A 21397-nucleotide genomic window follows, 5' to 3' on the forward strand; every position below is an offset into this window, starting at 1 on the left:
TTCCAAGCATAACATCGCTGACAGTAATTTCTGTACAGAGATAGGAACATAGGAATACGAGTCAGATATTTAAAGCCACGCGCCTGTTCCACTATTGAGGTAGATCTTGGCTGATCTGTATCTTGATTCAGTTTACCCACCTTAAGATCCAAGATCTTTGCTCTCCTTACCCAATAAAATTCAGTAATCTCTGTCTTGCACCTTCCAATTATAGTAATATTCCTTTTGGAGTGTGGAGTTCCAGATTTCTCCCAACCCTTGTGGGGAGAGGTTGCTTCCTGATTTCCTCACTAAATAGCCTGGCTTTTTCTTTTAAGATTTAAGCTCCTTTACTTTTGGTTTCCAGATCCATAATGGGCAGCACAGTGGCTCAGTGGTTAGCACTGCTGCCTCTCAGCACCAGGGACCCAGGTTTGATTCCAGCCTTGGGTGACTGTCTGTGCGGAGTTTGCACATTCTCCTCGTGTCTGTGTAGGTTTCTTTCGGATGCTCTGGTTTCTTTCCACAGTCCCAAGATGTTCGGGTTAGGTGGATTGGCCATGCTAAATTACCTATAGTGTCCTGGGGTGTGCAGGCAGTCACCCGAGCCTGGAATCAAACCTGGTTCCCTGGCACTGTGAGGCAGCAGGATCAAAGAGGCAGTCTCTTTTGAGCAGTTGAAAGAGGTGAATGTGGTAGAAACAAAATGGACTGCAACAGTTTGAGAAGGAAGCTCCCCACTTTCCCAAGGGCAATGAGGGATGTGCAGTAAATGCTGGCACAGCCAGCAATGGCCACATCCCATGAATGAATTAAAAAAAAAATGTTAAGGGAGGGAATTGCAGAATGTAGAGCCTATAAATTTGAAAGCACTGCCACCAGTAGTGGAGTAATGAAAATTGAGGGGCATAGCAGAGACCAAAATTGGAGGAATACACAGATCTGAGAGAGAGTGGGCAGAAAACCAAATTTTCTGGTTAGCTGGAAATTCAGTATTCATACAATTACTCAGAGTTTCCATTTGATTTATGAAAGGGCCATCATAATGAAATGAAGATTCAAAATTCAACACTCAGCTTATCTCGTGTGGAGAAAGTAATCTTGTATTCCCAAATTCTGATGTATTGTAATGCTGCATGGAAGGTATTAATTTGCTGGTCCTCAGCACATATTTTTTGGCTGTATCCCAGTAATACTTGTTCGGATGTAAGATGCATATTGTACCCCAATAAATGTGCTAGATTGAGAATTCAACTTCCTCCTAAGTTCATGCTATTCCCATTCACCTGTCCCATCCATGCTCACTCACCTGTCAAGCAATGCCTTGATTTTAAAATGTTCATCTTTAGTTTCAACTCCTTCCATGACGTCTGCATATTTCTGTAATCTCCTCCAGCCACACAACTTTCTGCACTCTTCTGTTTCTTCCCCAACAATCTCATCAGTTTCAACCTCATTTTCTCCCATTAAGGCACTCCTTAAAACCTACCTGTGTGACCATGTTTTTGACCATCTGACAAATAATGCCACAGCTAGGCATCTGATTTTCCTTTAGAAGGACAAAGTGACCTACTCTTCTCCTTGTTCTTATGTCTGCCTGCTTGCCCATGTCTCACAGTGCTTACAGTGTGGCTACCTGTCTAAACATACCATCCACTAGCTCTCTGTCTCAAGGATACATGTAGCTGCTGCTCAAGCTCAGAAACCCAGAGCAAAAGTTGGTGATACTTCCTACACATGGGCCTGTCTGAATCATGAGAAGTGTCATTGACTCCCCACATGCTACAGGACAAACTTTCTGCTTGACTGAGCTGTCCTTCCATGCCCTAACCTCAAAGTTTTAAGTTGCTTTACTTACTTATACTTACTTAAGCTTACTCTGCTACTGTTAGCTTTAAACTGGAGACTAATAGAAAATAGAAATTCTTTGCCCTTCCTGTCAATTGGTTTCCTGTCCTGTGTCTATAAATTCTTACTTTCCCTGTGCTAATTCATAAATTTACATTTCTTGCAAATACACATCCTAACAGCAGCTGCTCAACAAACAATCAGCACTTTACTTTCCTGTAATGTCACTCAGACTATTTTTTCAAAGAAAGTAATAACTTAATAAGTTCAAAGAAATTTTAGGCTTACTTCTATTTAAAGGATAACCACATTGTTGCTATTAAGAGTGTGTTCTACACAAATAAAACTAACATTTCATATTAAATAGATCAATCATTTCCTCTTTATGGGAAAATAGCTTTGGGTGTACTCATGAGAAAACATTGAAGCATTCATATGAGGAACCTTGCTCGGTCTTTATTTTTCCTAATGTTGTCTGCTTTATACATTATGTGTCGACTTGAGAATTGCTGAAAATAAATACATTTTATTGAAGAATTTCATCTTGCACTCAGCAGGAACTTCATCAGAATACCGCTGTGAAGGGAGATAACATTGTAGACTGTATGACATGACAGTGATGACTAGTTGACAAATGGACTCTGATTGATAAAAGGGCTGCCATGGAGAGTGCACCAGTTCGATGATGACTGACAATTAACTGACAAGTTTGGTTTAAATTTAAACCAGTCAAGGTGGCTCAATACCTTGAATAAAGGAATAACGCATAGAATGGTTATCACCTATTTTGTTAATTTGAAGCAAGGACAATACATATGTATGCTTTCTCTTTCTGCAAAGAACAGAGTGATGAAAAATAGAAAGCTACAAAATAGAACTAGGAGTAGCCTATTCAGCCCTTCAGGCCTATTCTGCCATTCAATATGATCATAGCTGATCTCCAACTCAGTAGATGAGTTGCCTCTACCAATGAGAATCCATTTGCCGACCAATATTCTCTACTCATACAGCATCAAATATTGTTTCCTCATGCATGGGTATCCTCGCAAATGTCCGGATGAGAGCAAGAGAAAAAAGCTGCAACAGAAGGTGCTTTTTTGTCAGCAATACCCAAATTCTGTACTACCAAATGACTACAGTTCTACAACTCGACACTACAATGATCAGTTCAATCGGCCTTTGTAAGTTGCAAGATCATGTCTCAGTAAATGACTGCATTTTGACCCATGGAGGCAGTAATTAACCGAATAATGCACTTGAAACTAAAGAAGGAAATCTCTGGGCAGTGCCCAAGGAGATGCTTGGGCCTGGATGACGGAGACCCACTTATTTACTTCCTTTTTCCACATGGTGTAGAGATACGAAAAATTATGTTAGGATGACAAATGTAATCAGTGGACTGATCCAGTAGAGAGTTTCCACTCATCCGGACACCTAAAACATGGAGGCTCATTCTTGGGATAAAGAATTGATCATTTGGGAGTGAGATGAGGAGAAATTACTTTACTCAAAGAGTTGTAAATCTTTTGAATCCTCTACAACAGAGGGGTGTGGATGCTCCTTTGTTGAATGCATTTAAAGCTGGGATTGACAGAGTTCTGGCCTCTCACTGGAATTAAGGGATATGGGGAGTGAACAGGAATGTGGAGGTGAAGCCTAACATTAGCCATGATAATGATAAATGACAAAGCAGGTTCATCTTTTTGTTCTTGAGAATATTTTTGAATCTCTTGAGGTGTAATGCATATTGTCAATATTGAAGTTAGGGCCAGGCTGAGAGAAGATGACAGTGCTAGGCCAAGTGATGTGACCTCTTGTCTACCTGCTAGATTTCCCACCTGTAAGATGGCAACGGTGGAAGATGTTCCCAACTAATGACCAGAAAGGTTCTGTTGGCTCAATCCTTATGGTCTTATGGTCCTTATGAGACAATTGACTTCTGGGACTATCAGAGGCCATCCGTATGCTTGAGACATTGCCATTATCACTGAGCCTGATTTATTTTCCCTTAGGTCGAAGAAATTCATTAATTTCGTAGAAAATTGCCTGGTGAAGAATCACTTACATCGAAGCACCACTGAAGCACTGTTAAAACATTCATTCATCCGTGATCAGCAGAATGATCGGCAAGTTCGTATTATGCTGAAAGATCATATAGACAGAACTAGGAAGAAGAAGGGTGAGAAAGGTACAAACTGCTTATGTCCTTCTACCTGTTGATACTGGCCACTGAAGTTGTAGTTTCATCATTCAGTCATGAACAGATGTAAATTCAAATTGTCAAACAGATGTCCATGAGTTGAATTTCTGTTCCTGGAAGAATGTACAAATTTATTCTAAAAATCCTGTAATGTTTATCTAATTTGTTTCGCTATATAGCATTGACCGTGACAATTTATGCTTCTCGAGCTGTTAAGGTTTGTCTTAAAGCATTGGATTTACCTTTGCAATATTTGTCTTATACACTTAGATGGACTTGCACTTACTTGAATAAGGCATTGTCGCAAGTACAGCTCAAGCTTTTGCAAACTTTCATGATATTTCAATCCCAAAAATCAGCTGCTTGACTCTTCTTTGCACATCACATTGTGTTGAAATGACTCCCTTGTGTTATTTTGGTTAACACCAGACAGATTAGTCAAGATGCAGACTCAACAACAGACTGCACAAATCCGCCTTTAAAATCCTCCAACGATTCCTTGATTGATTTTGTTCCATAGTTTTCCATTTGTTTCTAATAACTGGATGTTAAATGTCAATTTCACTAATTCCCCCATATCTCTTTGCACTTTACCGTCAGCTACTTCAACACCATCTGCTTTTGGTTCTTTTCCTGCATTGCTTTGTGCAATACTTTATGTTCCCCGTGTAGAATTTAATTCGCTGCCAGTTATTCACTTCCAAGTTTTATTAAATTATTCTGCATATTTTAGTTCACCTTTGCAAATTCGGCAGTCCTCCCTCCCTACTTTGTCATCCCCCTTTCCAAAAAACGCAGACTCTGTTTAGCAGATGGAGAACTCCTTGGACACAAGAACAGGAATTCGAAGTAGGTTTAGATCATTTGGCCCCTCAAGACTGGTGTACCTTTCAACAAGATCATGGCTGATCTGATTATGGTCTCAACTCCACATTCCTGTCTGCCTCCTATGTGCTGTACCAATGTACAAATTAGGAGGCAGAGTAGGAGTCGGCCATTCAGTCCCTTAAGGTACTGCTGATCAAAAACCTAAACTTAATTAAAAGAATTACTTTCCATTTCTGGAGGCGCAATCATGCAGCTACTTAACGTGAGCTTCATCATTATCCCTTCCTGTTATTAGATGAAACAGAATATGAATATAGTGGAAGTGAGGAAGATGAAGATGGATTGAATGAAGATGAAGGAGAGCCAAGGTAATTTAATTGTTGAAGAATTTATCCAATTGCATTTTGAAATTTTCTGTTGGGTCTGCTTCCAACAACCTTTCCGACAGTGTTCCATCAGTCTCAATTTGGTTTGTGTACCAAATTTTGTTGCATTATGTTTCTGTTCCACCATGTGCTGCTATTCCTCGCTTTTCATAGAATAATAGAATCCCTACAGTGTGGAAGCAGGTCATTCGGCCCATCAAGTCCAAACTGTTTCTCTGAAGAGTATCACACCCAGACTCAGCCCCCTACACTATCCCCATAACCCCACATTAACCATGGCTAACCCATCTATCCTACACATCCCTGGACACTACAGGGCAATTTAGCCAATCCACCTAACCTGTACATCTTTATGTTGTTGGTTAAGAGAGAGAAATAACCCAGAAATTCAGATAGTGAGGAAGCTGTACCACAATTGTATTTTTTCACAAAGACTACCTTTTAAAACAACTCGGCTTTACAGGATAGAGCAGGCCAAGCAGCATCAGAGGAGCAGGAAAGCTGACGTTTCTGAAGAAGGGTCTCGACCCGAAACGGCAGCTTTCCTGCTCCTCTGATGCTGCTTGGCCTGCTGTGTTCATCCAGCTCTACACCGTGTTATCTCAGATTCTCCAGCATCGGCAGTTCCTACTATCACGGCTTTACAGGATGTGTTTGAGACTGTTGTGTTGGTTTGAGATAACATCATGGCTAATTGACTTTAATCAGCCTTGCCAGCAATTTAGGTGCACAGTCCATAACACTGAACTTAGATGTTAGCAATATCAACAATGTCCTTTTTTATTCATTCACGGGATGTGGGTATCACCAGCTATGCCAGCAATTTGTTGCCCATCCCTAATCGCCCAGAGGGCAGGTAAGGGTCAACCACATTGCTGTGCATCTGGGTTCACATGTAGGCTATACTGGGTAATCTTCCTTCCCTAAAGGACTACAGTAAACCAGATCAGTTTTTCCCCAACAGTGGTTTCATGGTCTTGTAATTAGACTTTTAACTCCAGACTTTTTTTTAACATTCCAAATCACACCATTTGCCCTGATGGGATTCGATCCCAGTACCTTGGTCTCTGGATTCACAGGCCAGTGATAATACCACATCTCCCCTGTGTGAAAGCAAAATTCACTGTCAGGACTGATGGAGCTGTTGACCAATCAGTTTGCACGGCAGCTTCCAAGGGCAGGACCTCCTTGCACTGTGAGCAGAGATCCTGCCATTAACCACTTCAGTTCACCGCCAGTGTATTATAGCTGAAAGGTGTCCCTCCTAACAGGCTGTTAGCTTCCAGACAATTTTCTTCCTGTGCAGGAAGAGGCCATTCAGCCTGCAGTGCATCTGCTGGTCCTTTGAAAGAGTTCTCCAAACTATTTTACTCGCCTCCAGCCACTGTCTTATTCCCCCTCCATCCCCCCACCCCCATCTTGATCCTCATATCCCTAAACTTTTGTTCCGTTATAGTAAAATAAACGTCCATGAGTATGTGGCAGCAGTGGGGGGAGGAGTGAGAGAAGAGTTTCAATCACAATAGAAACATACAACATAAGAACAGTAATAGGCCATTTGGCCCTTCAGGTCTGCTCCACCATTCAATATGATCCTGGATGATCATCCTACTCAGCACCCTGTTCCTGATTTCGCCTCCATTCCATTTGATCCCTTTAGCCTTACCTTACCCCTGGACCAGGAGGCTTCAGTTCAAGTCCCATCTGTTCCAGAGGTGTGTTGTAGCATCTCTAAGCAAATTGATTAGAAAAATAGTTTAAATTAAAAAAAAAACTATATCTAACACCTTCCTCAACCACTTTCTGTGGCAGAGAATTCCACAGGCTCACCACTGTCTAGGTGAAGACATTTCTCCCCCTCTCAGTCCTACCCTTTATTCTTAGACTATGACCCTGGTTCTGGACTCCCTGGTCATTGGGAGCATCCTTCCCGTGTTTACTCTGCCTAGTCCTGTTGGAATTTTACAGGATTCTATAAGATCTCCCCCGTTTCAATCTTCTAAACTCACGTTTAGTGAAAGACAGTGTGCCACATTCAGTTGCAGCTAAACATTGCATTCATTTTGGTAAATTATTTCATCTGATTGCCTTTTAATGCAAATGTTATTCGTGTTGAAATTTTTCAACTCTGTTCTGTCTGAACTGATCATGCCCCAGTTTATCATTGTGTGCAGCAAAACACCCATGTGCCAGAAGTTTGCTTTTCCTGCTAGAACCAGTTGCAGGTAACTTTACAAGTATATGTACAAAACAACATTTAATGTCACGAATAGTTAGATTTGGCAGAATCTTTCCAGCGATTGGAGATTTATTTTGTAGAAGGTGCATGACACAGAAGAAATTTTCACCATCCAACCCAAGGTCCACACTCCATTCCCAGAACATGTCCATGTTCATTCCCTCACCCTCTGGCTCATGTTGCTCTCTGTGGTCTCCACTTAGTTCCATTGTTAATCAGCCCGGGGAGTCGACTCTTCGCCGAGAGTTCCTGCGGTTACAACAGGAGAACACCAACCGAACAGCGGCTCAGCAACAGCAGGAAGTGCACCAGCAGCAACGACAGGAACAGGAGAAATACAAGCAGCAACTACTGGCCGAGAGACAGAAACGGATCAACCAGCAGAAGGAGCAGAGGAGGTGGCTGGAAGATGTAAGGGTTTTCCTTGGGCTATTGTTTCTGTCGTGCCATCCTTTGTAGTTTTCTTGTTCCTTTGTCCCGGCCAATCGTCAACATTGACACCCAGAAAGGAGAAAAAAACACAGTAAAACTTGGAAATAAATCAAGCTGGTCCAACGGATAAATGGATGAGTAATACAACGAGTATATTATTTGGAGTTTGCACATTCTCCCCGTGTCTGCGTGGGTTTCCTCCGGGTGCTCCAGTTTCCTCCCACAGTCCAAAGATGTGCAGGCTAGGTGGATTGGCTGTGCTAAATTGCCTGTAGTGTTCAGTAGATGAGGTGGGTTATAGGGGAATGGGTCTGGGTGTGATGCTCCAATGGTCGGTTGGGCTGAAGGGCCTGCTTCCACACTGTAGGGATTCTGTGAGTTCTATGAGTTTTGATTTATTCATGGGATGTGGGCATCACCCAGCATTTATTGCCCAGAGAGCAGTTAAGAATCAATTTGCTGTGGATTTGGAGTCCTATGTAAGCCAGACCAGGTAAGGATTGTAGATTACATTTCCTAGAGGACATTTGTGAACTAGATTGGTTTTTTTCTGACAATCAACAGTGGTTATATGGTCACCACTAACATTCACCTCTGGGCTTGGTACGGCAAAATAGTAGAAAAGTGTAGATAGGTTGGCATAGACTTGATGGATTAAAAGACCTCTTCTGGCCATACAACTCTCTGACATTAGTCTAGCTTTCTCATTCTGTGTTTCTATTGAATGATATTTTCACCATCTGTCTTGGTAGGATTTGAACTCACATTACAGAACATTTCCCAGGCCTCTGGATTACCAGTCCAACAACACTACTACCAAGCCATCAGCTCCCAGATTCATTTCCACATATGACTGGGTTTATTAAAAGTTGTTTTTAATCACCTGGGATGAATAGCTTGGGGTGAATGGCCTGTTCCTGTGCTGTGTAATCTTATGTACTTGGTGGCTCTGCAACACATCCTTGTCTTCCATTCCTGACATTGCCCATTGTCAGCTCAGACAGTGAAACAAGAAGCTATGACATTGTTTCCGCAGTTGTGCAATGTCGATTGGATATTAAAGAGAGAAATGTCTTCAGAAGAAAGATAAAATGCAGGAAATATTCAGACCATTTTAGAACTTTTTTTTGCAGGTTAGGTGGATTGGCCGTGTTAAATTGCCCATAGTGTCCAAGGTTTGCAGGCTAGGTGAGTTAGCCATAGGAAATGCAGGGTTACATGGATAGGGTAGGGGGGTGGTTTAGGGTTAGGTTTAGGGCCTGGGTGGGATCCTCTTCAGAGGGGCAGTGTGAACTTGATGGGCTGAATAGCCTGCTTCCACTCTGTAGGGATTCTATGATTCAATGCAAATACAGTGGTTACAAGAGCAGGTTAAAAACTAGGAATACTGCAGTGAGTAACTCATCTCCTGACTTCCCAAAGCCTGCCCATGATCTACAAGGAACAAGTCAGGAGTGTGATAGAATACTCCCCACTTGCCTGGATGTGTGCAGTTTCAACAACAAGAAACTTGACACAGTCCAGAACAAAGCAGCCCACTTGATTGGTACCACATCCATGAACATCGACTCTCTCCACCATCAATGCTCAGTAGTTGCAATATGCACCAGTTACAAGATGTATAGCAGAAAATTACGAAGGTTTCTTCGATAGCACCTTCCAAACCCAAAAACACTTCCATCTGGAGGGACAAGGGCAGCAGATACATGGGAACACCACTAACTGCTAGTTCCCCTCCAAGCCACTCACCATCCCTTGGAAGTATATCGCCTTTCCTTCACTGTTTCTGGAATTCCCTCTCTAAGGCCATTGTGGGTCACCTACAGTACATGGACTACAGCAGTTCAAGAAGGCAGCTCACCACCACTACCTTCTCAGGACCAATTGGGATGGGCCATACTTGCTGGCCCAGCCAACGATATTCACCTTCCACGAGTAAAGAACAAAAATGGTGCTAATTTTGGCTGTGAGAAATTTGGTGTCAAATCATTAATTCAGTTGCCTGAGCATCATTTCCATTGAATTTAAGTGGAAAAGATACATAACCAGCAGCAGATCTTCTTTTGCCCCATCTAGCAGCATCACCAAAGTTCAAATTGGCATATTTTACAAAATTTGCCCTCTTTCAATATGGTATATGATGTGGTCATGTTCAACCAGAACCATCTAAGATGTCTTGGATAGATTCACTACCACCAATCCTTCTTGCAATGTTCTAAGTTACTGGTACGAAGTAGTAGAGAAGGATGCCAACATAAAGTCTTCAACAGAGATAGGCTCAGATGTGATAAGCAGTATTACATATTACAACAGAGATTGTCTCCTGTCAGATATCAGACTAAAATTAACAGTCAGTTAGCCAAATGGACCTGGCACTAGAACATCAACCAGAACAAGAGACAACAAGGTGCAGGGCTGGATGAACACAGCAGGCCAAGCAGCATCATAGGAGCAGAAAGGCTGACGTTTCGGGCCTAGACTCTTCATCAGAAAAGGGGGAGGGGAAGGGGGTTCTGAAATAAATAGGGAGAGAGTGGGAGGCGGATAGAAGATGGACAGAGGAGAGGATAGGTGGAGAGGAAACAAACAGGTCAAAGAGGCGGGGATGGAGCTAGTAAAGGTGAGTGTAGGTAGGGAGTTAGGGAGGGGATAGGTCAGTCCAGGGAGGACAGGCAGGTCAAGGGGGCGGGATGAGGTTAGTCGGTAGGAGATGGGGGTGCGGCTTGAGGTGGGAGGAGGGGATAGGTGGGAGGAAGAACAGGTTAGGGAGGCGGGGACAAGCTGGACTGGTTTTGGGATGCGGTAGGGGGAGGGGAGATTTTGAAGCTTGTGAAATCCACATTGATACCATTGGGCTGCAGGGTTCCCAAGCGGAATATGAGTTGCTGTTCCTGCAACCTTCGGGTGGCATCGTTATGGCACTGCAGGAGGCCCAGGATGGACATGTCGTCGGAGGAATGGGAGGGGGAGTTGAAATGGTTCGCGACTGGGAGGTGCAGTTGTTTATTGCGAACCGAGCTGGAGGGACCACTCTCTCCATGACTCCCTTGTCCGCTCCACACTCCCGTCCAGCCCCACCACACCCAGCACTTTTCCCTGCAACCGCAGGAAGTGCTACACCTACCCCCATACCTCCTCCCTCACCCCCATCCCAGGCCCCAAGAAGACTTTCCACATCAAGCAGATGTTCACCTGCACATCTGCCAATGTGGTATACTGCATCCGCTGTACCCAGTGTGGCTTCCTCTACATCGGAGAAACCAAGCGGAGGCTCGGGGACCGCTTTGGCCGGCATCAACCAGAACGTCATTTTCATGATATCAGTTATCCCATTTCAGGTACTAACTGCCTTGTACAACATAAATTAAACCTGCTATGTTTGCTCCACGTGTGCATGGTGTTTCACTTTCCAGTGAAATCTAATATCTGTCTGATAAAGTTAATCAAAGAATCTTGAGCTTTTTAACTAATGTCATTTGGGTGCTGATTCACACAGCACCACAAGAGGGAACAGGAGCTGCGAAAACAGCAGGAATGCGGGAAGAAAAAGCCAGAAGTGACAGAGAGACACAGAAAAGAACAGAAGAGTGGAGGAGAGGAAGAAAGGAACTGGGCAGAAGAGGAGAGATGGAAGATCGTGGAAGGGAAACGGAAAGTTGAGCAGAAACAGGTATGCATTCACCTGCTGGGGTCAGAATACCTTTATTTTACCACTTTAAAATGTAAAATGGTAGCTCTGAAGTTGGAGTTAATTAAGTTAATTAGGGCAACATGGTGGTTCAGTGGATAGCACTGCTGCCGCACAGCACCAGGAGCCCGGGTTCGATTACACTGTCTGTCTGCGTGGGTTTTCTCCGGATACTCCAGTTTCCTCCCACAGTCCGAACATGTGCAGGTGAGATGGGTTGGCCGTGCTAAATTGCCCACAGTGTCTAGGGATGTGCAAGCTCGGTGGGTTCCATGGGAAATGTAGGGTTGGGGTGGGTCCGGGTGGGATGCTGTTTGGAGGATTAGTGTGGACCCGATGGGCCAAATGGCCTGCATCCACACTACAGGATTCTATTCAATGATTCAAAAGCAGGTTACAACAGAAATTCCGTTCCCAGGCACTGTTGTAACATTTTGTCATACATTTGTTAACAAATCTCATGAAACATGTTGTAAAAGGTATTTTATGATCAAGTCATTTAAATGACTTCGTTCCTGCCCTCAGAACGTCCCTAAGTACTTGGTAGTCAAGTAGTTTGGAAATGTTTCCAGTGCTTAAGAAATAGGGCAGCTATTTTACGCACAATAAACTTCCACTGATAATCACAACCTGCTGACCTGTTTTAATTATGTTGGCTGAGGGATAAATATTAACCAGCACACCAGGGAGAACTCTGTGCTCTTCTTTAAGTAGTGCCATGGAGTTTATGTTCCACCTTTAAAATTGGAAGAGCCTCGGTTTAATGTCAGATCCCAAGTGACAATGTACTCTGTAGACAGTGTAGCACTCACTCAGAACTACATTGACGGTAAGCGTAGATTTTATGATCAAGTCTCTGGAGTGGGATTGAATCTACAGGATTCTGTCTCAGAAAGGAAACATGCTGACACTGTACTACAATTGACACTGTTGCTGTTATAACCATCACCATGATGGTCTTAAGTTTTAGTCTGTTCACAATAAACTGCAGTGGTTCAAAAAGGCAGCTCACCACCCTGCAGAGACATAGAGTCATACAGTACTGTCCAACTAGTCCATCCAACCATTGTCCCAAACTAAACTACTCCTACCTACCTGTGCTGGACCCATATCCCTCTAAACATTTCTTATTCATTTACTCATCTAAATGTTTTTTAAACGTTGTAACTGTACCTGCATCCACCACTTCCTCAGCAGTTCATTCCACATGCAAATCACTCTCTGTGTGAAATAATTGCCCCCTTGTCTTTTTTAAATCTTTCTCCTCTCACCTTAAAATTAAGCCCTCTAGTCTTGAAATCCCCCACCCTGGAGAAAAGACAATTGTCGTTCACCCTGTCTATACCCCTCATTATTTTATAAACCTCTATAAAGTCATCACTCAAACCTCCTACACTCCAGGGGAAAAAGTCCTAGCCTGTCCAGCCTCTCTTTATAACTCAAACCCTCCATTCCCAGCAGCATTCTAGAACAGGGAGACCAGAACTGGACAGAGTACTCCAGAAGAGGCAACTAAGAATGGACAATAAATAAATAAATATTATTTATATGAATAAATAACAAATACTGGCCAACCAGCAGCACTCATGTCACAAAACTGAACAAAACAAAGCACTTTTGAGATGGGATGAAGTTCAGTGTAAATATTCCAAGGTTGGTGTTGAATACTATTTTTAAATGAACTCCAGTTTTTGCCTGTCCTGTCAAAGAAAAATGGAATAACCTGGAGTTTGCAATAGTCCAAATTTCTGGATAATTTGAAGGAAGGTTCAAGGAAGACTTTATCCCCTGCCCTCATCTGTAATTATTTAAAGGGAATATCCGTCTCAGACATGACACTTGTTAATCTATGAATTCATTCTGATACTGATACTACATATCGCTAACCTTTCTGCAGGTGGATGACCTAGCAGAGTCCCGGCTGAGTGAAAGCTCTATAATAATGGATGTACCTCAACAGCAGGTATGCAAACATGGGTTGCTAACTCTATCATTATATTCTCACGTGGTTCGTTCACTGGACCTAACTCGGCATCTGGTACATGGGAAAAAAATTCCATCATTCTCAAATACAAGGAAGAGACTTACATGACCTTTTGAGGTCATTGTGGCATCTGAAAATGGGCTGTACAATTTGTGTGCATGAGCTGTTAAACTGCATTCTAAATTTACTATATCTACCATAACAATGTTTTATGAGATTCTAGCAGGATTTTAACTTGCTGGGACACAACACCTTTTGTGGAATGTATGATGTTGCCTATGACTGATAAATCAAACAGCACCATGTAACTAACACCATGCTCTTCGATCTAGAATAGGTCAAAACTCTGAAATAACAAGTACTGAATGTACAAGCATCAAACTATTTCATGGTGTCTATCAGCTCTCTTTTACACACAAGATCCTCAGAACTGTTTCAAACCTAGTACAGTTGTGAATTGAATTATATTGCCTGTTTCTGTGCTAAAATCAGAAGTCACACAACACTAGGTTATAGCCCCACAGGTTTATTTAAAATCACAAGCTTTTGGAGCGCTGCTCCTTCGTCAGATGAAGTCACCTGACTTCATCTGATGAAGGAGCAGTGCTCTGAAAGCTTGCGTTTTCAAATAAACTTGTTGGGCTACAACCTGTTGTCATTGGATTTCTGATTTTTGTCCATCTCAGTCCAACACCAGCATCTCCACATCGTGTTTCTGTGCTGTAACAACTTGTCAGGTTGACTGGTCTATGTGTCTCACCAAACTGGGGTAGAGCACTGGAAATCTAGTTCTGTTATTCCAGGAGATGTCACAAATGTTAATCATTTTAGATATTTCCCAACCGATCTGTTCAGAGATGTTATTTCCACACCTCTGGATCAGGGGGGCCATGACCTTGAGCCTCCTGGTTCAGAGGCAGGGACATTACCACCATGCCACAACCACCTGAAGTAAAAGATTTTATCAAGCAATGTTGAATTACCCAGCTTACCGTTCTTTTAAGTCAAAGGTCAGGTTTTTGTATTGAGCAAGGATCACTATTTATTGTAAATAAGTAGATTCTAACTACAGGTGAACAATTATGAACTGTGACACATAACTGCTAGTTAAAACTCAAACACGCTTATAGTATAATAGAAAGTTTGCGTTATCCAACCAGTGTCCACTACTCTTCAATTGCGTTACAGCCAATTCGTGTTAACGAAACACACATTATAGCAGCACTACCTGTAATACCCTTTTACATTCTTCCATCTTAAATACCCATCGAATTCCCTTTTTAAATGTTGTTGGCTCAGTCTTTCCCTCAAAGTGTCCTATAAATCTATCTTTGGAACAGATTTAAAGACTTTCAAAGCAACGGAAGCTCACCTTGTTCACACTTGTCGTAGTTACTGGATAGCAAGAAACTTTTGTTCATCTGACACTACACATAAATATCCTTGTTAAAATCATTTGATCCTGTTAAAAAAATTAAACTGTGGTAACATAGTTTATTTGGAAACACATTACTAAATTTTAAAAAAAATTGGCCAAGAAATTGAAATAAAATAGGCACTGCACAGATACCAATGCCCCTGTCATGGGGTAGGATGGTTGAATTGCACAGAGTGCATTCACCACTGTCTACTGAAGGGACGTGCCTGCTAAATTGGGTAAAAGACAAACACAAGGCATCTTTTACCAACACCTCTGGTGGGCATTTGTTACATGCATGTATAGTGACTAATGCATGCCTTTTTGTTTTTGCATTGATTCATGGGATGTGAGCAATGATTGTCCATCCCTAATTGCCCAGAAAGCAGGTGAGAGGCAATCAGATTGCTGTGGGTCTGGAGTGGACCAGGTAAGAATGACAGATTTTCTTCCCTAAAGAGCTTCAGCAAAGTAGATAGGGTTAAACAACAAACAATGTTGGTTACATTGGTTCGTTGAGTTGGCTGGTTTGCGATTTAGAGTGATGCCATCAGCACGGGTTCAATTCGTGCACCAGCTGAGGTTACCACGAAGAATTCTCCTTCACAACCTCTCCGCTTGCCTGAGGTGCGGTGACCCTCAAGTTAAACCACCACCAGTTGTCTCTCTCTATTGAGAGAGCAGCCCCATCCTCTGCTAAGACTGTGGTCACAATTGGGGCTGTGTTTCATTCCAGATTATTATTGAATTCAAATTTCGCCATCTACTTTGAAGCAATTCAAACCCAAGTCCCCAGAGTATTAGCCTGGGGTTCTGAATGACGAGCCCATTGACATTTCCACTACATTACTGCCTCCCCTGCTCAAGGCCTCCTTTCCAACCTTGCCAGAGACAGTAAGAACTGCTGATGCTGGAGTCAGAGATAACACAGTGTGGAGCTGGAGGAACACAGCAGGCCAGGCAGCATCAGAGGAGCAGGAAAGGTGATATTTGATGTTGAAATTTCTTTCTGAAGAAGGGTCCCGACCCGAAACGTCAACTTTCCAGCTCCTCTGATGCTGCCTGGCCTGCGGTGTTCATCCAGCTCCACACTGTTTTGGCCTGAAGCAGCTATTGTCAGCTGCATGGAAGTCAGTCTGAGGGGTCACCTAGAACAAGGAAGATTATTTCCACTTCATACCATTGCACATTATCCTGAATTTCTGGGTCTTTTTTTACTTGCAGTATTAACTTTCTGATTTTAGCTTACATTGTACAACAAAGGAAGCTGGTTAGAGTTTCTCTGGTCTGAACAGTTTGAGCCAGTGCCATTTCAGTTACAGGTGGAGATTTTCCCTTAGCAACAGTGGAAGAGAAGTTAGAGAAGCTATTTTGCACAGGTTTTGCTGAAGGGAACATCTGACGGAAGAGGACGGTGGAGAACAGCATGAGGAAAAACAAAGAAGAAAGGGCTGGGGAGAAAATATCCAGTAATGGTGATATGTAATGATTCAGCAAGGATAAACAGAGCTGAGACAAGAAATTTGCACATGAATAGCAGAATGATTAAGGGCTTTGCTTTGTCAAAACCACAAGAACAAATTAGAACCTGTCTACCATTGATACCTGGGCCTAATTAAGTAGATGTAATTCTTAACAAAGGGGTTTGAACTCAATTTCTCACATAACATAATTGGCACGAGGAGTGAATGATGAAAATTTCACACAGTGAGTTATGGTGACCTGGAGTGTGCAGCCTGAAAGGGTGATGGAAGCAGATTCAAAAGTAACATTTAAAAGATAGTTGGATATATCCTTGAAGAGAAAAATTGGCAGGGTTGTAGGAGTAGAGCGGGAGAGAATAGGATTAATTGGCCAGCTCTTTCAAAGAGATGGCATATCTAGGTATGGGGACAAAATAACTTTCTTCCCTGCCATATGGTTTTATTCTACCTTGTCCAGTATCTCGCTGTCGTTTTTACAGTACAGATACCACAGATGTTCATACCACTCCAGAGATTCAATTTTGCGGAGTGTAGCTGTCCCAACCCCCATGGTGATATGGGAGGGGGAAGCCAGCCTATGTTGTTAATGGCTGACCCCTACCCCAAGCTATAGAACACTGAGAGGTATGTCAAGTGCTTTAAGATGCAATTCCTATTTCCCTAAAATATTTAATTCCTAAGGAGAATATTCTTACTGTTTGTTATTCTTTATATCCTCTTTATCCTATACGTACCACCTCATGCTTGTCTATGTTGAAGTTACTTTGCTGATTACACACACATTCTTTGAGTTTATTACTTTCTGATCTCTTCCTTTAAAAACATATCCATCATAATATTAGAAATAAGACCATGTAATTATTTAATGCTTCTGACATTTTGTGGATTCCTTCATGGCCTGATTCATAGACTCAGACATTTACAGTACACTAGGAGGTCAATCAGCCCATCGCGTACATGCTGGTCAACAAAGATCTAATTATGCTAATCCCATTTTCCAGCTTTTGGCAAATTGCCCTGGAGGCAATGGCAATGCAAGTGAATGTCTAAACTCTGCTCAAATGTTACAAGAGTTTCTGATGCAATCCATCTTTTAGGCAGTGAGCTCCAGATTCCCACAACCCTCAGTGAAAAAATAATTCTCTACAAATGTGCTGTTTTCTTTTACCAATTACCTTAAATCCATGACTACTGGTTATTGATCCTTCTACTCATGGAGAAAAAGTGCCTTCCCATCAAAACTATCTATGCCCCTCAACACTTTATCCCAAGTCTGATTTTCCTTTCGTCATTTGTATGGTAGCAGCATCATTATTTTTTTCTCTATTCTGTGACAGTTTAATGTTATAGTTCCCTTTGCCTTCTGGCATGCTTTCAAAAACTTTATTCAGATTCTATTTTGGCTTTCCATTGTTTCATAAGACCATAAAGCTTAGGAGCAGATGTCAGCCATTTGGTTCATCGACTCTGCTGCATTTTTCAATGGGGATCATGATTGATCTGATAATCTTCAACTCCACTTTGCTGCCTTTATACCCATAACCCTTGATTACTTCACTGATTAAAAATGTCCATCTCAGTCTTAGATATACTCATGACCCAGCCTCAACAGCCTTCTGCAGTAAAGAATTCCACAGATTCACTAAGCTCATTGAAGAAATTTTTCATCTCTGTCTTAAAAGTCTTACTCTGAGATTTTGACCTCTGCCCCTAGACTCTCCCACAAGGGGAAACAGCCTTTCTGCATTTACCCTGTCAAGTCCCAAAGAATTGGTTTTGGTTTTTACAAGAAGAACTTGAAATGGAGCTGTGTTCTATGATCAACATTCCATTGCAATTCACTTTAAATTTGGATTCCACCTTTAGGCATTTAAAAAAAGACCAAAATCAGCATTCAATTCTGGTCCCTTAAGACTTGCTGAGGTGAAGGAACAACTGCAAATCATATCCCTCTCTGTAGACATATCACATTCAATTCAGACATGGAAAGCTAGTCCAAATGAGCCCAGCGAACTGATACCTCCTTCCTTTTTAGGAATGCCATATCATTGGTAAACTGTTCACTTCAAACTTGAAAATTTTAAACAGAAAGTTATTGCTGTATTTAATGCTTTAGTAAGAAGTATTTGCCTTTGAATTAATCTTACCTAACGTTTTGGCCTACCTTCTATTTAGGGTGATTGTAGACAAAAGGGAATAGTTGATTATTTAGCTGTACCACATACTAAATTGAACAAGGTAGCTGGGCGTGTACCTCTTCACTGTGACTCCATAGTGGAGGTAATGCAAAACCCCTGCACTCCTTCTTTAAAAGGCACACAAATGCTTTTTTTCCTTTATTCATTCATGGGTTGAGGGTGTTGCTGGTTAGGCAGTGTTTATTGCCCATCCCTAAGAGTCAACCACATTGCTGTGGGTCTGGAGTCACATGTAGGCCAGACCAGTTAAGGATGGCACTTTCCTTCCCGAAAAGACATGAGTGAACCAGATGCATTTTCCTGACAATCAACAATGGATTCATGGTCATCATTAGTTTCTTAATTCCAGATATTTATTGAATTCAGATTCTACCATCTGCTGTGGCAGGATTTGAACCAGGGTCCCCAGAACATTACCTAGGTCTCTGGATTATTATCTGGGGAGGTAATACTACTAGGCCATCACCTCCCCTTGACTTCAATGTTATCTCAGCTTTCTGGCTGCTGAAACCCTCATCCATGCCTGTTTTACCTCGAGGCAATACTCTTTCAATGTATTCCTGACTGATATCCAACATTCTCCCCTTCTTAAATGTGAGGGCCCAGATTTCCACTCCAGAGTCAGGTCGCAAGAGTCAGGTAATCGGCTGGCTCACTGTGCTTACTTCAGGAGAAACTTCCTCAAGTGGTGAGATCATCACTGTGAGGGACATGGGCAGCTGTGGGATGAAATCGGGACCACTGCCCCAGATGCAGATCATCAGCAGTCACTTGGGATGCAGTGCCAAGATAGGCTGTTCAAAAGGCTAGCCTTGGCTCTCTGGGACTTTATTCCTGTCATCTTCTTAAATAGCAGGCCTGTAGATTCTCAGCTCTCTCATTCCCTGAATCCCTCCCCAATACCCCCATGCAACATCCATGCCAACTTATTCCCTACCCCCAATATCACCTTAAACACTCAATGTCAACTCATACACTAATTCCAACACGTAGTCCCTTATTGCTTCACTCCAACTTAATTCCATGATGGCAACCCACCCACAACCCTTTACAGTTACACCGTTCTTGCCAACTCACCCAGTATCCACCTTGGGAAAACCTCAGGAGCATGCTGAAATAAAATGAAATGCAGTTCTAAATATCTTTGAAATCTTCACTGTGTTAAAAATATGTCCACATTTCATTAAAGTTTATTCAAGGCGTTATGTCCTCTCTGTAGTTACTCCCTCATTAAAATAAACAAATTTCAATTACTAATCAAGTGTCAAAGACAGCTAATCATTAATAACTTCTTTGAGCTGTTAATCATACCATGAACTTATGGCCCCCTGCTGAGGTAGCGATTGGTTAAGGATGTTGCTAAACATTAACAATGCTGAAAAGATAGCCCTTAGGTTAATGTTACTGACCAGTATTGTAACTACTCGATCAGATATTTACACTCTCAATAATAGAGGCCATTATTTTCTTATTTTTAAAGGGCTAGGAATTTAAGAGGCTCCACAATTTGAACTCTCACGTCCCCCTGGTATAGATAAATTTAAATAACTTCACAGCTTGACAGTTCTACAGACATTGTAAGCCCTTCAAGAACAAATTACTACTGCGGTAAAAATTCCTAACTCACACACTTCTTTGGTTAAGGCCCCAGCTATAGCAAAAAAAAAGGATCTGTTTAACCTCAGCACCAACATCTGATAGGCCTGTTGAGTTTGGATTTTCCATCATTGTTAGCTCATTCCTTGACCCCTTAGCCTTCCTATGTGACCTGGGGTTTGTCAGGAAGAGGAGAACACTTCTCAATCTTGGATTCAGTTTCTACTACTTTGTAATAATGCAGGTTGAGATCATCCAATAGCAATAGCTGACAATGGGTCCTGTTGTTCCCCTATGACCCCAGTGCTCACTACCTTACATTAACTCCCAGTCAAGTGATATCTTGATTTCAAAATTCTCATCCTTGTTTTCAAATGCCTCCATTGCCTTGCCCTGTCCTATCTCTGTCATCACCTCCAGTCCTTCAGCCCTCTGAGGTATCTGTACTGCTTTAATTCTGGCCTCAGAGAAACATAGAAACTAGGAGCAGGAGTAGGCCATTCGACCTTTCGAGCCTGCTGCACCATTCAACATGATCATGGTTAATTCTTGATGTCAATTTTATATTCCTGCTTTTGTTTCAATGCCATTGATGCCTCTTGTGTATCCCTAATAAATTTATTCCACAATTGAGTCTCTGCATTCAGTTGATTAAGCCCCCTCCCTACATTTCTCTGCCTCTCCATCTCACTTTATTCTCTTAGGATACATCTTAAAACCCACCTCTTCGACAAAGATTTTGCTTATGTGGCCACTTGTCTCCTTACTTGCCTCAGTCCCTACTTTGCTGTATCATGTTCCTGTGAAACACCTTGAGATATCTCATCACAGTTATGGCACTATATAAATATAAGTTGTTGCCGTTAAATCGCTCCAAATTTGCTCCAATGCTCCCTAGCTGAGATGATCAGGTTTTCTATCTCATCTTTGCCATGCTGCAGTCAGGGGTATTGGGTGGTACCATTTCATGTTTAAACTGTTCTTAACAATGTGAGGAAACACCTTGCTACTGCTCATTACTGCCTCCTGATGGTGCAGCAAACAGCAATAGATATAGTGTCACTGAAGATTTTCACAATTAGGCATAATCATTAGGTTGCCAGTTACGCCAAGCATAA

General features: G+C 42.1%; 1 protein-coding gene across 2 annotated transcripts in view; it reads left to right on the top strand.

Moving 5' to 3' along the window:
* Nucleotides 1-21397, top strand: part of si:zfos-2326c3.2 (mitogen-activated protein kinase kinase kinase kinase 4) — a 254941-nt gene that overhangs the window by 122588 nt on the left and 110956 nt on the right. For both annotated transcript variants that reach the window (XM_048605155.1, XM_048605156.1), the window contains exons 10-14: nt 3840-4015; nt 5151-5223; nt 7684-7891; nt 11409-11582; nt 13498-13563. In XM_048605155.1, the coding sequence (XP_048461112.1) occupies nt 3840-4015; nt 5151-5223; nt 7684-7891; nt 11409-11582; nt 13498-13563 (697 nt within the window). The remainder of the gene's footprint in view (nt 1-3839; nt 4016-5150; nt 5224-7683; nt 7892-11408; nt 11583-13497; nt 13564-21397) is intronic.

The sequence above is a fragment of the Rhincodon typus genome, chromosome 14, assembly GCF_021869965.1.
Source record: "Rhincodon typus isolate 14 chromosome 14, sRhiTyp1.1, whole genome shotgun sequence".
Lineage (NCBI taxonomy): Eukaryota > Metazoa > Chordata > Chondrichthyes > Orectolobiformes > Rhincodontidae > Rhincodon > Rhincodon typus.